General features: G+C 43.3%; 1 protein-coding gene across 2 annotated transcripts in view; it reads right to left on the bottom strand.

The window, feature by feature from the left end:
- tmem165 (transmembrane protein 165) overlaps positions 1-22,819 on the bottom strand; it is a 55,250-nt gene that overhangs the window by 28,076 nt on the left and 4,355 nt on the right. For both annotated transcript variants that reach the window (XM_085970062.1, XM_085970056.1), the window contains exon 2: positions 7,630-7,855. In XM_085970062.1, the coding sequence (XP_085826188.1) occupies positions 7,630-7,855 (226 nt within the window). The remainder of the gene's footprint in view (positions 1-7,629; positions 7,856-22,819) is intronic.

The raw sequence follows: 22,819 nt of genomic DNA, 5'->3' as shown, positions 1-22,819 counted from the left end.
AAATTGGTAAAAGCTATTTCCACTGGTCAGTGAATTCATAACTTGAGGGCATAAATTGAAGATTACTACCAAAAATAACAAAGGGAGTAGTTAATGAAAGCAAAATCCATAATCACTTAAAAAGGGAGGTGGATAAATATTTGAATACAATTTTAAAAAGGTATTGGGAAAGGAAGGGGGGATACCAAGTGGATTGCACTCTCTGCTGGCACAGGCATGATGAGTCAAATGGTATTCTTCTCTACGGCAAAATTTGACGTTCTAAGACTGCACTTCAGAAATCATTGAAAAGAGTAATTAACTCCTTACGGACACTGCTCATTGTAGTTATATTTAAATTTGGCCATAATTGTGCATGCCAAATTATTGCATGTTTCCATGTAATAATTGTAAATAAATATTTTCAAGCTTTAGCCAGTTTTTTTTTTTTTTTTTTTTTTAAATGCGCGTTTAATATTCTGCAAATCTGAAGAATGGTTATGTAGTAACTGGCTTTATTTAACCTGGTGTGCGGCATATTGCAAGTACCCATAGTCCTCAGGTCATACAACTCTGCAAGGGCAGCTCACTGAAATGTGAACTATAGCCCACTTACTGAAACTGTTTAGTAAGGATAGTTTAAAAACCTGAAAGTGAAAATTGGCCTGGATTTTACATTAACAACAGCGAGACTATCAATCAGCACTCACCATTATTATGGAGTACATCGGACAGCAACTTCCAGAGTCCGCAAATGTGCAGTTAAATGCAGAAATCAGGAAGTTGCTGTCAAATTTGGCCTGCTCCTCCAAAAGTTGCGCTACACCAGTACCTTGCCGATAGATTCAGCATTAAAACACATGAAGGGCACGAAGTTGCGGTACTTACCCACTAAATATGCCAGAAAAAGTTAGGGCTGGTGCATTCATGTGCAAGTGAAATTTTAACTACTACCATACAACTTCTTTGGCACTGAAAATGTAACTTTACAAGTGTGGAGTCTCATTCCTTCAGAATTTAGTTACTGTTGGAGATTTTTTAAAAATCAACTTTTTCTTTGTCTCTTATTTCTCTTAATCCATCCTTCTTTCTCTCTCTATTTCACTTTCTGTACATTATTTTACATTGAATTAAATATTCTAATTTATACTTCCTTGTTTAGACTCTTCATGTCTCAGTGAGGATTCTTCAATCAGATTGGTAGAAGAGACATGCTGTTGCTTTCCCGGCTCACACACCACAGATCCCCTGTAGAGGACGCCGCACTGAAAAGGATCTCTAAATACCGCAAGTTGCCGCTCAAATGTCCACGAAAAGTCTGTGGGCAGCTGGAAGCGTAATGGGGTGTTCCTTCACCGCTGACAAAAACCCAGGACATAGTCTTTAAAAGGTAACCCGTTGGCCCGGAATTTGCGGTCAGCGGCGAAGCGACAGTGATTGCCGCTGACCTCGAAGAAAGCTGCCTACAAAGATCCCGTGATCTCTGTGGCAAAAACTTAAGCTTTCTTGACAGGAAATATAAAGCACTGATTCAATTCACCTTTTAAAAATCTTGAGAGCGAAATAAAGATTAGGACATACACATGGGGTTAAGGTAGAAGCTGAAATATCAAACTTCAAATACAAAAATACTGTTCTATTATTTTAAAAATCCAATAATGTTATCATAATGGAGAAATGTAACATTTCACAAATATAAAATGTGTTTTTCAGGGCCAGAATGGTTGTTTAGCAGTCAAAACACCGTTAAAATGACAATTACACCTAGTCCAACAAGGCTTAACTTTTAATGGAGTGTTTAACAGGGATACTACAGCAGAAAAGCTCAAGTTTTCATCAGTTCAACTGATACCACTGATTGCCGGCTATGGGAGTTCCACAGCGCAGTCTGTGGCGGAGCAGGGAATGACTGACCGCAACTTCAGGATTTCCACGTTTAGATGCACATGCTTAGCTAAATCCTGAAGTTATAGTCCGTTTCAGAGGGGTAACGATGGCAAATGCTGACAGTTTCACTGCCATTACCACCATAAAATCCAGGCAGTTATGTTATTCAGAGAAATTAATTCCAAAATAAATGTATTACAGTTGGATTAAAGATTTCAACAATGGCATTTCAAAGTGATTTATTAAATTGTTTGTCTGCGGCAACATTGGCCCTAAAAATGCTGTGAAAGTAGTAGGAAGAGGAATTTGCTCACATCCTCATCACCAAAGAATCATCTTCTAACCTGCTATTCTTGAATTTTGCCTTTAAAATTGTCTGTCTCTGGTGATCTAGTTATACATTTTCATAAAAAAACAAAGTATGGAAGAGGCCATTTAGCCTATTAGTTCCAATCCTTCCACACAGACAGAATTAGGACCTTCATGGGCTCCAATGTCCTGAGGGGGGGGGGGGGGGGGGAAGGGAAATAACCAGGAGGGAAAGCGCTACGACATTTCTCCAGGAGATCAATCCATTATTGCTAGGTGCATTCCAGAGATCTCCCAGACCCACTCCTTATAAATGTGCCCAGGCCCAAGCCACCTGCATCAGCAGCTAAATGGTGTTGCACACAGGATGAGAAAATGCTATTAGGGATAGCAATGGGTGCAAGTTCCTGATTTCAACCAAATGTTTCTGTGGTTGGGTTCTTCTGGAGTTTCAGAAGAGAGCGGGACCAGCAGAGGCGAGGCAGAGATAAAAACAACAGCGCCTGAGGCCCGAGACCAGAGGAGAGAGCAGGACCAGAGGAGTGGCAGAGAGAAAAACAACTTGTACTCGAGTCCCAAGACCAGAGGAGGAGCAGCAGAGATAAAAACAACTAGCGCCCGAGGCCCAAGGCCAGAGGAGAAGCGGCAGAGATAAAAACAATGAGCGGACAGACCAGTGGTGGTGGTGGTGGGGGGGGGGGGGAATAAAAAAAAGTGAGATGTCACAGGAAAGCAGGTAAATGATTGGATGGTGAGTATTTCTCTCTCTCGAAACTAGGGCATTGGTTTAAATTAAGAGCCGGATTAAAAACTATACTTAGATAATGGAGTGATATTTCAAAACTTAAAAAATGTAATTAGTTAAATAAAATACAATAGAGATGGCAGGGCAGGTGATGTGTTGCAGCTGTAGCATGTGGGAGCTGGTGGACCCCAGTGTGATCCACAGCAACCACATCTCCAGTAAGTGTCTGCAGCTCGAGGAACTTCGGCACAGGGTTGATGAGCTGGAGTCCGAGCTTCAGCCACTGCGATGCATCAGGGAGGGGGAGGGTTACCTGGACACTTTGTTCAAGGAGGCAGTCACACCCCTTAGGTTAAACACTTCAAATTTGGGCCATAGTCAGGGACAGGAGGGTGTGACTACGAGCGAGGCAGGTATGGGGATCCAGAAGGTAGCATTGGAGGAGCCTCAGCTCTTGCACTTGTCCAACAGGTACGAGGTTCTTGCAGCCTGTGTGGACGAGAGTAGGGACTGCAGGGAGAATGAGCAAACTGACCACAGCACCGTGGTACAGGGGGCCATTCAAGTTGGGGGAGCAAAAAGGAATGTAGTAGTGGTAGGGAACAGTATAGTTAGAGGGATAGATACTGTTCTCTGCAGCCGAGAGTGAGTCCCAAAGGCTGTGTTGCCTGCCTCCGGGCTGGAGAGGAACTTGAAGTGGGATGGGGAGGATCCAGTTGTCGTGGTCCACGACATAGGTAAGAGGAAGAAAGAGGTTCTGCTGAGGGAGTATGAGCAGCTAGGGCCTAAATTAAAAAGCAGAACCCCAAAAGGTAATAATCTCTGGATTACTACCTGAGCCACGAGCAAATTGGCATAGGGTCAATAAGAGTTGAATGCGTGGCTCAAAGATTAGTGTGGGAGAAATGGGTTTTGATTCATGGGGCACGGACACCAGTACTGGGGAAAGAGGGAGCTGTTCCGTTGGGACGGGCTTCACTTGAACCATGCTGGGACCAGTGTCCTGGAGAATCTGTAGACAGGGCTTTAAACTAAATAGTTGGGGGGAAAGGAGGTGTCAGATGAGGGGAAATTTAGAAAGTTAAAGAGAAAGGACAAGGCAATAGTGCAGGGTAACGATAACTAGAGTGTGACAGGAAGGGACAGAGCGTACAAACATAAGAGTGCACCAGCAAATAGGGCCAGAGTAGGGAAAAATGTTAAAGACAAAATTGAAGGTTATTTATCTGAATGCACGCAGCATTCGTAACAAGATAGATGAATTGACAGCACAAATAGAAATAAACGGGTATGATCTGATAGCCATTACAGAGACGTGGTTGCAAGGTGACCAAGGCTGGGAACTAAATATTCAGGGGTATTTGACATTCGGAAGGATAGGCAGAAAGGAAGAGGTGGGGTAGCTCTGTTAATAAAGGATGAGACCAGTACAGTAGTGAGAAATGAACTTGGCTCAGAAGATCAAGATGGATAATCAGTTTGGGTGAAGTGAAGAACTAGAAAAGGAAACAAGTCACTGGTGGGAGTAGTCTATAGGCCCCCTAACAGTAGCTACACTGTAGGACAAAGTATAAATCAAGAAATAATAGGGGCTTGTAAGAAATGTACTGCAATAATCATGGGTGATTTTAATCTTCATATCGATTGGACAAATCAAATTGGCAAAGGTAGCCTTGAGGACGAGTTCATAGAGTGTATTCGGGACGCTTTCTTAGAACAATACATTGTGGAACCAAACCAGGGAACAGGCAATTTTGGATCTGGTAATGTGTAATGAGACAGGGTTAATTAATGATTTCTTAGTCAAGGATCCTTTGAGGAAGAGTGATCATAACATGATAGAATTTCACATTCAGTTTGTGGGAGAAACTTGGGTCTGAAACTAGTGTCATAAACTTAAATAAAGGCAATTACAAAGGTATGAAGACAGAGTTGGCTAAAGTGGACTGGGAAAACAGATTAAAATGGTAAGACGGTAGATAAGCAGTGGCAGACATTTAAGGAGATATTTCATAACTCTCAAAAAAATATATATATTCCAGTAAGAAAGACTCTACGAGAAGGATGTACCATCCGTGGCTAACAAAGGAAGTTAAGGATGGTGTCAAATTGAAAGAAAAGGCATACAATGTTGCAAAGATTAACGGTAGGCCAGAAGATTGGGAAAATTATAAAAGAGGGAGAAAATAGTTTGAGAGAGTAAACTAGCATGCAAAAACAGACAGTAAGAGCTTCTACATTTATATAAAAAAAGGAAGAGAGTAGCTAAAGTAAATATGGTCCCTTAGAGGTTGAGACTGGGGAATTAATAATGGGAAACAAGGACATGGCAGAGACTTTGAACAAATATTTAATATCTGTCTTCACAGTAAAAGACACTAAAAGCATCCCAATAATAATAGATAATCAAGTGGCAAAAGGGTGGGAGGAACTCAAAACAATCACCATCACTAAAGAAAATGTACTCTGCAAACTAATGGGACTAAAGGCTGACAAGTCCCCTGAACCGGATGGCCTGCATCCTAGGGTCTTAAAAGTGGCTGCAGAGATGGTGGATGCATTGGTTGCAATCTTCCAAAATTCCCTAGATTCTGGAATGGTCCCAGCGGATTGCAAAACCGCAAATGTAACACCCCTGTTCAAGAAAGGAGGGAGACAGAAAGCAGGAAACTATATGCCGGTTAGCCTAATATCTAGCATTGGGAAAATGCTGGAATCCATTATTAACAAAGTAGTAGCAGGACATTTAGAAAATCATAATACATCAAGCAGAGTCAACATGGTTTTATGAAAGAGAAATCGGGTTTGACAGATTCGAGTTCTTTGAAGATGCAACGAGCAGGGTGGATCAAGGGAAGCTAATAGATGTTGTGTATTTGGACCAAAAGGCATTTGATAAGGTGCCACATAAAAGGTTACTGCACAAGAGCTCACAGTGTTGGGGGTAATATATTAGTATGGATAGAGGATTGACCAACTAACAGAAAACAAAGTCGGGATAAATGGGTCATTTTCCAGTTGGCAAACTATAACTAGTGGGGTCCCACAGGGATCAGTGCTGGGGCCTCAACTATTTACAATCTATATTAATGACTTGGATGAAGGCACCGAGTGTACTGTAGCTAAATTTGCTGCTGATACAAAGATAGGTTGGGAAAGCAAGTTGTGAGGAGGACACAGTCTGCAAAGGGATATAGATAGGTTAAGTGAGTCGGCAAAAATTTGGCAGATGGAATATAATGTGGGAAAATGTGAGGTTATCCACTTTAGTAGGAAAAATAAAAAAGCAAATTATTATTTAAATGGGGAGAGACTACATAATGCTGCAGTACAGAGGGATCTGGGGGTCCTTGTACATGAAACAAAGTTAGCATGCAAGTAATTAGGAAGGCAAATGGAATGCTGGCCTTTATTGCAAGGGAGATGGAGTATAAAAGTAGGGAAGTCTTGCTACAACTGTACAGGGCGCTGGTGAGACTACACCTGGAGTACTGCATGCAGTTTTGTTCTCCTTATTTAAGGAGGGATATACTTGCATTGGAGGCAGTTCAGAGAAGTTTCACTAGGTTAATTCCTGAGATGAAGGGGTTGTCTTATGAGGAAAGGTTGAGCAGGTTGGGCCTATACTCATTGGAGTTTAGATGAAAGGGAGGTGAGCTTATTGAAACATAAGATTCTGAGGGGCTTGACAGGGTAGATACTGGTGATGTTTCCCCTCGTGGGGGAATCTAGAACTAGGGGGCATAGTTTCAGGATAAGGGGTCGCCCATTTAAGACGGAGACGAGGAGGAATTTCTTCTTTCAGAGGGTCGTGAATCTTTGGAATTCTCTACCCCAGAGAGCTGTGGAGGCTGGGTCATTGAATATATTCAAGGTGGAGATAGACACATATTTGAGCTACAGGGGGGTCAAGAGTTATGGGGAACAGGTGGGAAAATGGAGTCGAGGCCAAGATCAGATCAGCCATGATCTTTTTGAATGGCGGAGCAGGCTCAAGGGGCCGAATAGCCTACTCCTGCCCCTATTTCTTATGTTCTTTTTTTCAGGCTTACACCGATGCCCGAGAGAGTTGTGGCTTTGAAATCAGAGAGAGAGATGAGATCATTTCTGCGGCTCTAAGGTTTGGCACTCTGAGTATGCCTCCATGTTTCCAAGAGAGGAACTGGAAAGTGAGACATACACAAGAGTGTGATAGGGACATACAGATGGAGAAATTAAATACAGACTAAAAGAGAGAAAGAACATGAAAGGTAGAGTGAGAGATACCCAGGAAGGCGAGAGAGTGAAAAAGGAACCAAGGCAGAGAGAGAAACTAATACAGTATTGGGGACACAAAGCAAAGGACAGGCTTACACAAGTAAAGAAAGACTGAGGAAAAGCTGGAGACAGAGATACAAAGACAAGTGTATAAGAAAAGGGGAACAAATACAAAAAGAACAGAAACAGACAGAAGGAGGGAGACAAAGAACTAAAGTGGGAGACAGGTAGCAGCAAGATAAACACTCCCCCCCTCGCCTCCCTTTTGCCTGTGAGCAATGCCACAAGACTAACTATTCATGAATAATCTAGCTTCAAGATTGGGTGTACAGATTACATTCATGATCAAGTAAATTACATACCAATTGTTGGCTTAATTCTCATCAATTTATACATTTCTGGCAAAAAGTACAATCAGAATACATTTTTTTTTAAAGTTGTAAGTCACCAACCAGACAGGCAGGTCATCAATCCCAAAGCCAGCATAGCTCCAGCGAGCACAATCAGGCGATTGTAGCGCATTGCCATAATAGCTGCTATGAAGAATGTCTTGTCACCCAGCTCAGAGACGATAATGACCGATATGGAAGCAACAAAGGCGTGTATGAAACCCAGGTTTGTTTTGGTAACAGATTCATCGCTTACAACATTATCCATAGGATGTGGTGATGGTATTTTCTGCATTAAAAGAAACAGTGATGAGCACTAATGTTACACAAGACAAAAACAAAGTTTTCAAGAGCTTAACTGATCACTCAGTGTCCTTATTTGTTCACCAGCATACCCCTGGGTTTTTTTTTCTCCAAAATTTTATGTTGTGGGTTTCTTGTGGCTTTACTCACACCAAGCCAGATAATTTGTTGTTTTAACAGGAAAGTAGTGCTATGCCATGCAATGCAATTCTGCTAAGGAGGAATCATGTTTCTTTAAGGTCACAAAATCTAATTGTTTTAAGTAAAAAAACAGGCTCAAGTTAATCAGTTTAGTTATTGTTTGGTTACAGAACTTTGCTGATTTGAATATGCTCGTCAGTTTCATGCTGCAACTCCGAAGCACCTGGCATTACAAGACTGTTTTACAACTAATAACGCATTATGTGTTTGCATTGAATGTTTTCTGAAGTACATTATAGCAGATTTCATGTGGCATATTCAAGGTACAATGGCTGATAAGAACTGAAGCTTTATACTGTGAATAATCTATCAGACATTTGTGAAAGCTAAAACATATACTGCATTAGCATTGGCGCCCTGATGCTTAAGAATTAAAACATTGTACAGGAAACTTTGTGCTATCCGGCACCGAGCTGTTGCCGTTCCCTCAAAACTGCCGGACACTCCAGCGCTAATGTTGAAAGATACGGAAGCTTCTGAGCTCCGTATCTGTCAACAAACCCTGTTACTTATAAACAGTCCAAGCGTCTCTGTAGCTTAGCAACAGCTTCAGCAGACTTTGCAGAGCTTGACTGTTGAGGAAAAAAGAAGAAAAAAAACCTAACGAAAACGGCACCTGATTTTTGCCGGTGGCTCGAGCATTCCGGACAGTTAGCCTCCGGATAACACAAAGTTTCCTGTCGATGCAGCTGATGTAGTAGCAGCCTGTGTGCAAATTCAGTGTCTTAATGAGCTTAATGGGGCTGTAGACTCGGGCAATAGAGGCTAGTTAATGGATAAAAATATCAGCGGCAGTGGGACAACATAGCACAGCTACCAAAAATAGCAGCTTGGGTGAAAGGCTGGAGGATGAAGTAGTAGGTGGTGGCCATAACAGAGTAGAAGGCAGTGTGTGAAATTCAGTTATTGACCAAAAAATTCTGACAAGCTACTCAAAGGGCCGAATGACTTCCTGTGCTGTATATGTCCGTGTCGGCTCTTTTGAAAGAGCTATCCAATTAATCCCACTCCCCTGCTCTTTACCCATAGCTGTGCAAGTTTCCCCTTTACAAGTACTTATCCAATTCCCTTCTGAAAGTTACTGTTGAAGCTATGTCCACCACCCTTTGAGGCAGTGCATTTCAGATCATAACTATCTGTTCTCTGGATCTGGACGACAATTATTACCAATCCCTAGTTTCCCCACTGTGATGACTGTACTCCCCGTGATGGTGTTAGCTAGGCAATTCGGCTGTATTTAAATGAAGTGATCATGGAGAGAAGCCATGTGTCACATTTTCTGTCATTATCACCTTGACAACACAGAATGGTGGGAATACCAGCATTCAACAGGTACCCAGAGTTGCTGGGAGAGTCAAAATGCCACCAATACTTAACTGCCAGTCCTGGTCTATTCATTTAACAAAGATGAAATGGTTTTCCAGGTCAGCATTGCATGATCCTGTGCAATGCATTAAAGGCAGCAAAACGGTTTGATCCTTGGGAGACTGCTTGCCTCTTTAAGCTACTGTAGAAATCGGCCTGCTGCAGCAGCAGTAATTCCTTCTCCCCACCCAGAGGCAAGCTCCCTTGCACAGTTGGGGATCCAACCAGGCGCCTGCCAAATAAAAAAGTTAAATAAGCCAGTCCCTGGAAACTTTGCTAGGTTAAGCAGTAGTTCAATCGACCAGCCAACATTCCCACCCTCCCACACTTCCAACAGCATTGCTGCCAGAGAGAAAATACAATCCATTGTACTTTTGCCATACAATGCGCTTGCATTGTTGACTTGCTCAGATTTTTTCCCACTTTCTATCCCCATGGGGAAGTCACTGCTTGGTTTGGATTAGGAACTCGTGTGGAAAGATGTGGATGAACCAGTGTTATCCCAATGTACTATATTACCAAATCAGTCTTAATCTTAAACTGTCAAAAGTGCTACAAGCTAGGGAAATACTTCGCTTTCAACTGGCTCACAGCTAATAACAAGACTACCTACTAACTGGGGTGCAGGAGCAGAAACAACTACTCTTACAGAAAACTGTATGGATATGAAGAAACCATTTTGAATACAGCACTGAACATTAAAAGAGAGTTTATAGTTTTAATTTCATTGCTCTATATATTAAGTCTCATCTTTGAAGGCAGTCAAATGACAAAATTGCAAATGCATAAACCAATTCTTGTCTACACATTTGGCTTACTTCGTTCTAAAGGTACGTTTATTCTCTTCCACAATTCCATTACAAGAAATGCTGTCCTTGACTCCCCACGTTCTGTAGAATTACAAGGCAGAAACAGGCCATTCAGCCGAACAGGTCTATGCCGTCGTTTATGCTCCACACGAACCTCCTCCCACCTTACTTCATCTCACCCTATCCACGTACCCTTCTATTCCTTTCTCCTGCATGTACTTATCTAGCTTCCCCTTAAATGCATCTATGCTATTTGCTTCAACTACTCCATGTGGTAGCGAGTTCCACATTCTAACCACTCTAGGTGAAGAAGTTTCTCCTGAATTCCCTATTAGATTTATTAATGACCATCTTATATTTATGGCACCTAGTTTTGGACTCTCCACAAGTGAATCATCTCTATGTCTACCCTATCAAACCCCTTCAAAGACCTCTATTAAGTCACCCCTCAGCCTTCTCTTCTAGAGAAGAGAGCCTCAACCTCATCAGGCTTTCCTGATAGTTAGAATCCCTCAGTTCTGGTATCACCCTTATGAATCTTTATTGCACCTTATCCAATGCCCCCAAAGACATAACTGCTCTGCTTTTCAATTCCATCCCTCTAGACTTGAACCCCAACGTTTCGTTTGCATTTTTTATGGCCTTATTAATCCGAGTTGCTACTTTCACTAGATCCCTTTGCTCCTCTACCCCATTTAGATTTTTAATTTCCAAGGAGTATGTGGCCTCCTTATTCCTCCCATCAAAATGTACCACCTTACACTTGTCTATATTGAATTAATTTGCCATTTACACACCCATTCTGCAAGTTTGTTAACATCTTGTATTTTGTCACAGTCTTCCTCAGTATTAACTATATCCCCCCCCACCCCCCAAATAAATTTGGCACCATCTGCAAATTTTGAAATTGTACTTCCGATTCCTGAATTTACAGTAGCAATAGTACAGATTGCAATACTGTTCCCTAAAATATATTTTTATAAAACTTCCACATTCTAGATCAGGGGTTCTCAGCTGGGGGTCCATGCGAGAAGGCAGGACACTCCAGACACAAGTCAGTGGCTGGACAGGCTTGCCAATCACACAGTTGCCATCAAGGTTAGGTTACAGCGCAGTTGCCTACCTGGTGTCAGGGTTGCTGGGGCACAGGTGCAGTGGGAGTGCAAGTTCGGCCCGAGGGGGTTATTAGGCAGTCAAATGCAAGTCAGCAAGCACCACAACAACCCAAGTGTTTAGCAGCATGCAATTCTGGCCAGTAACAAGCATAGTTATACACCCTATGCCCAGCAGCCTGATTGTACTGCTAACAAGCTCAGAGATTCAGTAATCTTTTGAATACAGTAATAGGATTACAATAACAACATTCTCTTTAAAGTTTAGTCATTGAATTATTTTAGTTACAATCCATTACTGTCTAGTTCCCACAGGGGCTTTGTTGATGACGCAGTGCTACCCGGCTCGCTACCGACTAGAAAGTCAAGGTCATAAATAAGGTCTACCCATGATCCTTTTTCTTAGTTAAATATTGCAGATGTGTATTTAATCACATAATACTGGATTCATATATTGTTAGTTATTAAAAACTTCATGAAAGAAGGAGCATGCATATTTTCATGTATACATTAAATTGAATGCTAATCGTGATTTGAAAAAAAAACTTCCCATCCCCATCCCCATCCCCTCCCCCACTGCCCAATTATGTAAATTTAGTGAACTGGAAGCTAGCTTGAGATTGCTCTCTGGTAAATTTTCAGGGGGCTGCATTATTGGATTGAAGAAAATGCCCCATTCGTCTAACCTCTATGCCTTAGTTGATTCAATCGCTCCTGGTGATTTATTTCACCTTTTAAAACATAATTAAAGACCTCGCACTCACTTATACAGAAAAAATACTTGTGTTGTGTTACAGGGGTTCAATGGAATTTTTATAACATGGGGGGCCTCAGAAACAAAAAGGTTGAGAACCCCATTCTAGATTACATGCTCTTTGACCACGTCCATGTGCATGTTGAGTGTAAACCTTCTCACCGTATGTATGCGAGGTGTATCTCCTTTCAATCCTACTTCTAACTGAAGCCAAGGGCTGAAGAACAGAACAGTTTTGCGTTTAAAACAGTCTACCCTTAAATGATTTATAAAAAAAGTTAAAACAACTAAGTATTATGCCCGGCAACATCCGTGGAGAGAAAAGAGAGTCAACATTTCGGGTCAAACCCTTTGTCAAGACTGGAAAGGCACAGGAAATGAAATAGATTAAGAGGCCAGGCTGGGAGAGAACAAAAGAGAAGTGAAGAGATATTAAGAGATATTCAAAACGAGACGAGATGGTGATAGGACTAGTGGAGACAAAGACGGCTCTAGATTAGGTGTGAAATGCTCTGGCAGAATGGGAGACAGCTGCCATGTGGGAGAGAAAAAAAGGGGGGGGGGGGGGGGAAGGGCCAAAACAAAGGTGTGGATAAAAAATAAGTAAAAATGTAATGGGGGCCAAGTTTATGATCTGAAATTGTTGAACTCGATATCGAGTCCGGAAGGCTGTAAAGTGCCTAATCGGAAGAGGTGGTGTGACGGAATACTCTTCACTTGAATGTTGTTGGAGCTGCACTCATCCAGGCAAGAAGCTCGACACCATCCAGGACAAAGCAGCCCGCTTGATTGGAACCCCATCCACCACCTTAAACATTCACTCCCTCCACCACCGGCATACCGTGGCTGCAGTGTGTACCACCTACAAGATGCACAGCAGCAACTCGCCAAGGCTTCTTTGACAGCACTTCCCAAACCTGTGACCTCTATCACCTAGAAGGACAAGGGCAGCAGACCCATGGGAACACCATCACCTCCAAGTTCCCCGCCAAGTCACACACCATCCTGACTTGGAAATATATCGCCGTTCCTTTGTAGTTGCGGAGTCAAAATTCTGGACTTCCCTCTCTAACAGCACTGTGGGAGTACCTTCACCACACGGACTGCAGCGGTTCAAGAAGGCAGCTCACCACCTCCTCCTCAAGGGCAATTAGGGATGGGCAATAAATGCCAGCGAATAAAAAAGTTTTACGACAACATTTTCCATATCTTAAATACAAGTACACTGAAATCCAATGTAATTTTTCTGTAAAGGTGATTGAAAAGTAGGACCTCAAAGGTAGTAATCTCTGGATTGCTACCAGTGCCACGAGCTAATAAGTTTAGAGAGAGTAAGATAGATAAGCTAAATACGTGGCTTGAGCAGTGGTGCAAGGGAGAGGGATTTAAATTCTTGAGGCATTGGAACCAGTTCTTGGGGAGGAGTGACCTGTACCAAGGGGACGGTCTACACCTGAACTGTGAGGGAGCCGATGTCCTCAGGGTAATATTTTCTAGGGCGGTTCGGGAGGATTTAAACTAATTTGGCAGGGGGATGGGAACCTAGGTAGTGGAAAAGAGGGAAGTCATATGAAGTCAGAAATAGATGGTAGAAAGGTGAGAAGCAATAAGCAAAGGAGAGAAACACAAAGGGCCAAACTAATTCATAATGAGAGTGTGAAAAAAGCAAGCCTGAAGGCTTTGTATCTTAATGCTAGAAGCATTAGGAACAAGGTGGATGAATTCGTTGTGGAAATAGAGGTAAACAAGTATGATTTGATTGGGATTACAGAAACGTGGCTGCAGGGTGGGCAAGGCTGGGAACTTAACATCCAGGGATATACAATATTTAGGAAGGATCGGCAAAAAGGTAGGGGAGGTGGGGTAGCATTGCTGGTAAAGGAGGGGATTAATGCAATGGAAAGGAAGGATATTAACTCGGATGAAACGGAATCTGTATGGGTAGAAATGAGAAATAGCAAGGGGAGGAAAACGTTAGTGGGTGTGATATATAGGCCTCCAAATAGTAATATGGAGGTGAGGGAAGGCATAAAAAGGGAAATTAGAGAAGCGTGCGATAAGAGCACAGCTGTCATCATGGGTGACTTTAATTTACATATTGATTGGACTACCCAAATTAGTAAAAATTCTGAGGAGGAGGAATTCCTGGAATGTTTTCGGGACGGTTATCTGGACCAATATGTCGAGGAGCCGACTCGAGATCAGGCCATTTTAGACTGGGTATTGTGCAATGAGAAGGGACTTATCAGCAATCTTCTTGTACGAGGCCCCTTGGGTCAGAGCGATCATAATATGATCGAGCTCTCAGTCGAGATGGAGAGTGAGAAAATTGAATCAGAGACTAAGGTCCAGAACTTAAATAAAGGGAATTACGAGGGTATGAGACGGGAATTGGGTAAGATTGATTGGGTGGTGTTTCTGGGGGGATTGACAGTGGATAGACAATGGCAAGCATTCAAAGATAGAATGGAAGAATTCCAGAACATGTTTATACCGGTTTGGCATAAAAATAAACCTAAAAAGGTGACTCAACCGTGGATAACGAGGGAAATTAGGGACAGCATAAAATCAAAAAAAAGGGCATATCAACTGGCAAAAAAAAGCACCAGACCGGAAGATTGGGGGCAGTACAGGATACAGCAAAAGAGGACAAAGGGATTAATCAGGAAGGGGAAAATAGAATACGAAAGTAAACTTGCAGCAAACATAAAGACAGACTGCAAAAGCTTTTATCGGTATATCAGGAGGAAAAGACTGGTAAAATCCCAAGTCGGTCCCTTGCAGTCCGATTCGGGAGAATATATAATGGAGAATAAGGAAATGGCAGACCAATTAAACTCATACTTTGGTTCTGTATTCACAAAGGAGGACACAAATAACCTCCCTGGAATATCGGCAAACATAGGGACTAATGAGAGGGAGGAGCTGACAGAAATTAGTATCTCTAGGGATATGGTGTTGGGTAAGTTGAGGGGACTGAAGGCCGACAAATCCCCGGGGCCTGATAAACTACATCCTAGGGTACTTAAGGAGGTGGCCCTGGAGATAGCAGATGCTCTAAGGATCATCTTCCGGAACTCCATTGACTCGGGAACAGTACCCGTGGATTGGAGGGTAGCTAATGTTACCCCAATATTTAAAAAGGGGGGTAGAGAGAAAGCAGGGAATTATAGACCAGTAAGCCTTACATCGGTTGTGGGCAGAATGCTAGAGTCCATTATTAAGGATAAAATAGCGGAGCACTTGACAAATGGGGAAAGGATCGGACAGAGTCAACATGGATTTACAAAGGGTAAATCGTGTTTGACTAATCTGCTGGAATTTTTTGAGGAAGTAACTGGTAAAATAGATGGGGGAGAGCCAGTGGATGTGGTGTACCTTGACTTCCAGAAAGCCTTCGATAAGGTTCCACACAAAAGATTATCATGCAAAATTAAGGCTCATGGGATTGGGGGCAAAGTATTAACGTGGATAGAGAACTGGCTGGCGGATAGAAAACAGAGAGTTGGAATAAACGGCTCGTTTTCGGAGTGGCAGGCAGTGACCAGCGGGGTGCCGCAAGGATCTGTCCTGGGACCCCAGCTGTTCACAATATATATATAAATGATCTGGATCAGGGAATTGGATGCAATATTTCCAAATTCGCTGATGACACTAAACTAGGAGGAGGGGTGGGCTCTGATGAGGATGTCAGGAGGCTACAGTGTGATTTGGACAGGTTGGGGGAATGGGCGGATACGTGGCAGATGCACTATAATGTGGATAAATGCGAGGTTATCCACTTTGGGGGTAAAAACAGGAGGGTAGATTATTATCTAAATGGCAATAGATTGGGAGATGGGGAAGTGCAGAGGGACCTGGGTGTTCTTGTGCACCAGTCACTGAAGGAGAGCATGCAGGTGCAACAGGCGATTAAGAAGGCAAATGGTATGTTGGCCTTCATATCAAGGGGGTTCGAGTATAGGAATAGGGATACCTTACTACAGCTGTACAAGGTGCTGGTGAGACTGCATCTGGAGTATTGTGTACAGTTTTGGTCGCCCCATCTGCGGAAGGATGTTCTTGCCATGGAAAGAGTGCAACGGCGATTCACCAGGCTGATACCTGGAATGGCGGGAATGACCTACGAAGAGAGATTAAATAGTTTGGGCTTGTACTCACTGGAGTTTAGAAGATTGAGAGGGGATCTCATCGAAACATATAAAATTATGGCAGGCCTGGACAGGCTGAATTCAGAGAGAATGTTTCCAATGGCCGGGGAGCACAGAACCAGGGGCCACAGTCTAAAAATAGCGGGCAAATCATTTAAAACAGAGATGAGGAAGAATTTCTTCACTCAAAGAGTGGTGAGCCTGTGGAATTCCCTGCCACAGAGGGCTGTGAAGGCTAATTCAATAAATATTTTCAAGAGAGAATTGGATATATTTCTGAAGGCTAAGGGGATTAAGGGTTACGGAGAAAAGGCGGGGACGGGGTACTGAACTGGTAAGATCAGCTATGATCTCAGACGAAGATCAGCCATGATCTCATTGAATGGCGGAGCAGGCTCGAAGGGCCGAATGGCCTACTCCTGTTCCTATCTCTATGTTTCTGGTCACAAGAAGATAAAATTAAAATAGATAAAAGGAGATACTTAAGGTTGGCAAAACTCAAAAGTAGAAAGGTCACGCGGTCAGGACGGGATGTATCTTGAGTTGCCGAGGGAAGTCAGGGTGGAAACTGCAGAGGCTCTGGCCACAATCTTCCAATCCTCCTTAGATATGGGGGCAGTGGCAGAGGACTGGAGAATTGCAAATGTTACACCCCTTGTTCAAAAAAGGGGAGAGGAATAAATACAGCATTTACAGGCCAATCGGCCTAATGTCAGTGGTGGGGAATAGACAATAATCTGGGACAAAATTAATTGGCATTTGGAAAATTATGTGCTGACTTTTATTCGTTAGCCTTGGAGTTAAAGGAAAATAGTGTTTGACTAACAAGCTTTTTGATGAAGTAACAGAGAGGGTTGATGACGGTAGTGCAGTTGATGTGTATATTGACTATCAAAAGGCATTTGAAAAATTACCACAGAATAGACTTGTTAGCAAAATGAAAGCCCATGGGCTTAAATGGACAGTGGCAGCGTGGATATAAAATTGGCTAAGGAACAGAAAGCAAAGAGCTGTGGAGCACGGTTGTTTTTCAGACTAGAGGGAAGTACACAATGGTTGGTATGAGGACCACTACTCCTTTTGATATACATTAATGACCTGGACTTGGGTATAATTTCAAAGTTTGCAGATGACAAAATTCAAATGTAACAGCCAGAGGTCGTGGTCCATATCGGTACCAACGACATAGGTAGAAAGAGGGGCGAGGTCCTGCAAGCAGAATATAGGGAGCTAAGAAATAAATTAAAAAGCAGGACCTCAAAAGGTAGTAATCTCAGGATTACTCCCAGTGCCACGTGCTAGTGAGAGCAGAAATAGAAGAATAGACCAGATGAATGCGTGGCTGGAGAGATGGTGTAGGAGGGAGGGATTTAAATTCCTGAGGCATTGGGACTGATTCTGGGGAAGGTGGAACCTGTACAAGCTGGACAAGTTACACCTCGGCAGAAACGGGACCAACATCCTCGCAGGGGGGTTTGCTAGTGCTGTTGGGAAGGATTTAAACTAGTTTGTCAGGGGGCTGGGAACCTAAGTGTGGGCCCAGAACAGAGAAACAAAGCTGGAAGTGGAAGTTAGAAAAGTAGTCAGCAAAACTAGTAGGGAGCAGAAACAAAGGCCAATAGTAAAGAGGATCAAAGTGCAGAAAAATATTAAACAGGCAAAGTTGAAGGCACTTTATCTAAATGCACGTAGCATTCACAACAAGGTCGATGAATTAATGGCACTAATAGAAGTAAATGGGTACGATGTAATTGCTATTACAGAGACATGGTTGCAGGTAACCAAAGCTGGGAACTGCATGTTCCAGGGTACTCAACATTTAGGAAGGACAGACAAAAAGGAAAAGGAGGTGGCGTAGCGTTGTTAATAAGGGATGAGATCGGTACGGTACAGATAAAAGATCTTGGCTTGGCAGATCGTGATGTAGAACTGGAATCCGTTTGGGTGGAGCTAAGAAACAGCAAAGGGCAGAAAACATTGGTGGGAGTTGTGTATAAGCCACCAAACAGTAATGGTAATGTAGGGCACAGTATTAATTAAGAGATTAGAAGTGCATGTAACAAGGGCAATACAGTAATCATGGGGGACTTTAATCTACATATTGACTGGGCAAATCAAATTACCACTAATGGTGTGGAGGATGAATTCTTGGATTGCATGTGAGATGGTTTCCTAGATTGGAGGATAGCAAATGTAACCCCGCTATTTAAGGAGGGGGAGAGAGAAAACGGGGAACTACAGACCTGTTGGCTTCATCAGTAGTTGGGAAAATGCTGGAATCTATTATAAAGGATGCAATAACTGGGCACTTAGAAATTAATAGTAAGATTGGGCAGAGTCAACATGGATTTATGAAAGGAAAATCCTGTTTGACAAACCTATTGGAGTTCTTTGAGGATGTAACTAGTGGAGTAGACAAAGGGGAACCAGTAGAGGTGGTGTATTTGGATTTTCAGAAGGCCTTCAATATAAAAGGTCCCACACAAGAGGTTGGTGAACAAAATTAGGGCACATGGAATTGGGGGTAATATACTAGCATGGATTGAGAATTGGTTAACAGACAGAAAACAAAGAGTAGGGATAAACGGGTCTTTTTCAGGATGGCAGGCTGTGACTAGTGTGGTACCGCAAGGATCGGTGCTTGGGCCCCAGCTATTCACAATCTATATCAATGATTTGGATGAGGGAACTCAATGTAACATTTCCAAATTTGCTGATGATACAAAGCTAGGTGGCAGTGTCAGTTGCAAAGGGGCTTCAATGGGATCACAGCAGGCTCAGTGAGTGGGCGAGAACATGGCAGATGGAATATAATGTGGATAAATGTGAAATTATCCACTTTGGTAGAAGAGAGAAAGGCAGAGTATTTCCTCAATGGTGAAAGATTGGGGAATGCAGATGCTCAAAGGGACCTGGGTGTCCTTGTACATGAGTCACTGAAGCAAGCCATTAGGAAGGCAAATGGTATGCTGGCCTTCATTACAAGAGGATTTGAGTACAGGAGTAAAGAAGTCTTACTCCAATTATATAGGGCCTTGGCGAGACCACACCTGGAGTACTGTGTACAATTTTGGTCTCCTTACCTAAGGAAGGATATACTTGCCATAGAGGGAGTGCAACAAAGGTTCACGAGATTGATTCCTGGGATGGCGGGACTGTCGTATGAGAAGAGATTGAGTAAACTAGGCCTGTATTCTCTTGAATTCAGAAGAATGAGAGGGGATCTCATTGAAGCATACAAAATTATTACAGGGCTTGATAGGGTGGATGCTGGGAGAATGTTTCCCTTGGCTGGGGACTCTAGAACCAGGGGCAACAGCCTCAACATAAAGGGTAGGCCATTCAGGACTGAGATGAGAAGAAATTTCTTCACACAGAGGGTGGTGAATCTTTGGAATTCTCTACCCGAGGGCTGTGGAGGCTCAGTCATTGGGTATATTCAAAACAGAAGTCGATAGATTTCTGACTAATAAGGGCATCAAGGGATATGGCTATGGCGATAGGGCCGGTGAATGGAGTTGAGGCAGAAGATCAGCCATGATCTCATTGAATGGCAGAGCAGGCTCGAAGGGCGGAATGGCCTACTCCTGCTCCTATTTCTTATGTTCTTATGAAATGATGCATTTTGGTAGGAAGAATAAGGAGATGCAATATAAACTAAATGATACAATTTTAAAGGGGGTGCGGGATCAGAGACACCTGGGGGCGTATGTACACAAATCTTTGAAGGCGGCAGAACAAGTTGAGAAGGCTGTTAAAAAAGCATATGGGATCCTTGGGTTTATTAATAGAGGCATAGAATACAAAAGTAGGGAAGTTACCATTAACCTTTTATAATATTCAGCTGGAGTAGTGTGTTCAATTCTGGGCTCCACACTTTAGGAAGGATGTCAAGGCCTTCGAGAGGGTGCAGAAAAGTTTTACTAGAATGGTACGAGGGACATGTGTTATGTGGAGAGACTAGAGAAGCTGGGGTCATTCTCCTTAGAGCGAGAAGGTTTAAGGGAGATTTAATAAAAGGTGCTCACAATCATGAAGGGTTTCAATAGAGTAAATAAGGAAAAACTGTTTCCAGTGGCAGAAGGGTCTGCTCCCAGAGGAGAAAGTTTAAGGTAATTGGCAAAAGAGCCAGAGGTGAGATGAACAAACATTTTTTTTAATGCAGTGAGTTGTTGTGATCTGGAATGCACTGCCTGAAAGAGTGGTGGAAGCAGATTCAATAGCAACTTTCAAAAAGGGGATTGGATAAATACTTGGTGGAAAAGTTTGCAGGGCTATGGGAAAACGGCAGGGGAATGAGACTAATTGGATAGCTCTTTCAAAGAGCCGGCACAGGCATAATTGGCCGAAAGGCCTCCTTTTACTAACCAGTGTTTTATAAAAGGTTTAGCGTAACTTCTTTGCTTTTGTACTCTATGCCTCTATTTATAAAGCCCAGGATCGCTTATGTATGAACTGCTTCATTATCTGAGGAGTTGCAAATGGAACTGAACACTGTGCAATCATCAGCGAACATCCCCACTCTGATCTTATGACAGAGGGATGGTCATGATGCAGCTGCAGATGGTTGGGTCTAGGACATTGCCCTGAGGAACTTCTGCAGAAACATCCTGGAATGCACTGCCTGAAAGGGTGGTGGAAGCAGATTCAATAGGAAGATGGTTGGCCTCCAACAACCACAACCATCTTTCTTTGCGCTAGGTATGAGTCCAGCCAGTAGAGAGTGTTCCCCAATTCTCATTGACTTCAATTTTACTAGAGCTCCTTGATGCCACACTCGGTCAAATGCTGCCTTGATGTCAAGGGCAGTCACTCTAACCTCACCTCTGGAATTCAGCTCTTTTTGTCCATGTTTGGACCAAGGCTGTAATGAGGTCTGTTTGTGTTCCACCAGGACCACTCGGCTCTAGACCGAGCTTCGTGAGCAGTTTATTGGCGAGTTAGTGACGCTTGATAGCACTGTCGACGACACCTTCCATCACTTTGCTGATGATTGAGAGTAGACCGATGGGGTGGTAATTGGCCAGATTGGAATTGTCCTGCTTTTTGTGGACAGGACATACTTGTACAATTTTTCACATTGCCCACTGGGCACTTCTGGCTGAAGACAGTTGTGATTGCTTCTCACATGCTGGGCTCTGCCATCGTTGAGGAGGGGGATGTTCATGAAGCCTCCTCCTCCCGTTAGTTGTTTAATTGTCCATCACCATTCATGGCTGGATGTGGCAGGGCTGCAGAGCTTTGATCTGATCCACTGGTTGTGTGATCGCTGAGCCCTGTCTATAGCATGCTGCTTCTGCTGTTTAGCATGCATATAGTCATGTGTTGTAGCTTCAACCAGGTTGGCACCTCATTTTTAGGTATGCCTGGTGCTGCAACTGGCATGCTCTCCTACACTGCTCATTATTCCCTGGCTTGATGGTAATGGTAGAGTGAGGGATATGGAGGTTACAGATTGTGGTGGAATATAATTCTGCTGCTGATGGCCCACAGCACCTCATGGATGCCCAGTTTTGATCTGCTGGATCTGTTCTGAATATATCCCATTTAGCAGAGTGAACAATTGGGAGTTTGGCAAGTGTGGGAGTTCAGTGAAGTGGGGGAAGGAGGTCCTTGCTTTTCCTAACTTCTCCCGCAGGAGCGGCGGCGGACCTGAGCGGGAGCAGACCGAGGCCCGAGAGCGGGGATAAAAGCAGCAGCAGACCTGCATCAACAAGAGAAAACGGCAGTGTGACGTCACAGGTAAGGCAGGTAAGTGATTGGTAGTGACTGTGGGCTAACTTTTAAGTTAACATATAACTAAATTTTAAAAACTAAACTTAATTTAATAAACTAAACGAGGTAAATAATTTGATTAACACTAAACTAATTAAATAAATAAAATAATGGGAGAACAGGAGATGTGTTGCTGCTGCACTATGTGGGAGCTTGTGGACATTTTTGTCCAGGGCGACTACATCTGCGGTAAGTGTCTGCGGCTCGAGGAACTTCGGCTCCGAGTTGAGGAGCTGGAGTCCGAGCTGCAGACATTGAGAGACATCAGGGACGGAGAAAGTTAACTGGACCTTTTGCTCCAGGAGGCAGCCACACCCCTTAGATTAAATACTTTAGAATTGACACATGGTCAGGGACAGGAGGGTGTGACTGTGAGGCAGGTACAAGGATCCAGGAGGTAGTATTGCAGGAGCCTCAGTCCCTGCACTTGTCCAATAGATTTGAGGTTCTTGCAACCCTTGTGGACAAGTGCGGGGACGACGAGCACCTTGGTACAGGAAGCCGTTCAAGTGGGGGGGGGGGGGGGGGGGGGGCAGTAAAAAGGAAGGTGGTTGTAGTAGGCAACAGTATAGTTAGGGGGATAGACACTGTTCTCTGCAGCCAGGAGCGTGAGTCCCGAAGGCTATGTTGCCTACCCGGTGCCAGAGTAAAGGACATCTCCTCCGGGCTGGAGAAGAGCTTGGAGTGGGAGGATCCAGTTGTCGTGGTCCACGTAGGTACCAACGACATAGGTAGGACAAAGAGGATCTGCCGAGACAGTTTAAGCAGCTAGGGACTAAATTA

This window comes from Somniosus microcephalus, chromosome 2 (genome assembly GCF_052327205.1).
Source record: "Somniosus microcephalus isolate GS21.2 chromosome 2, FLI_Smic_1.0, whole genome shotgun sequence".
Taxonomy (NCBI): domain Eukaryota; kingdom Metazoa; phylum Chordata; class Chondrichthyes; order Squaliformes; family Somniosidae; genus Somniosus; species Somniosus microcephalus.
Note: the sequence above shows the minus strand (reverse complement) of the source record. Positions and strands in the feature narration are given on the sequence as shown.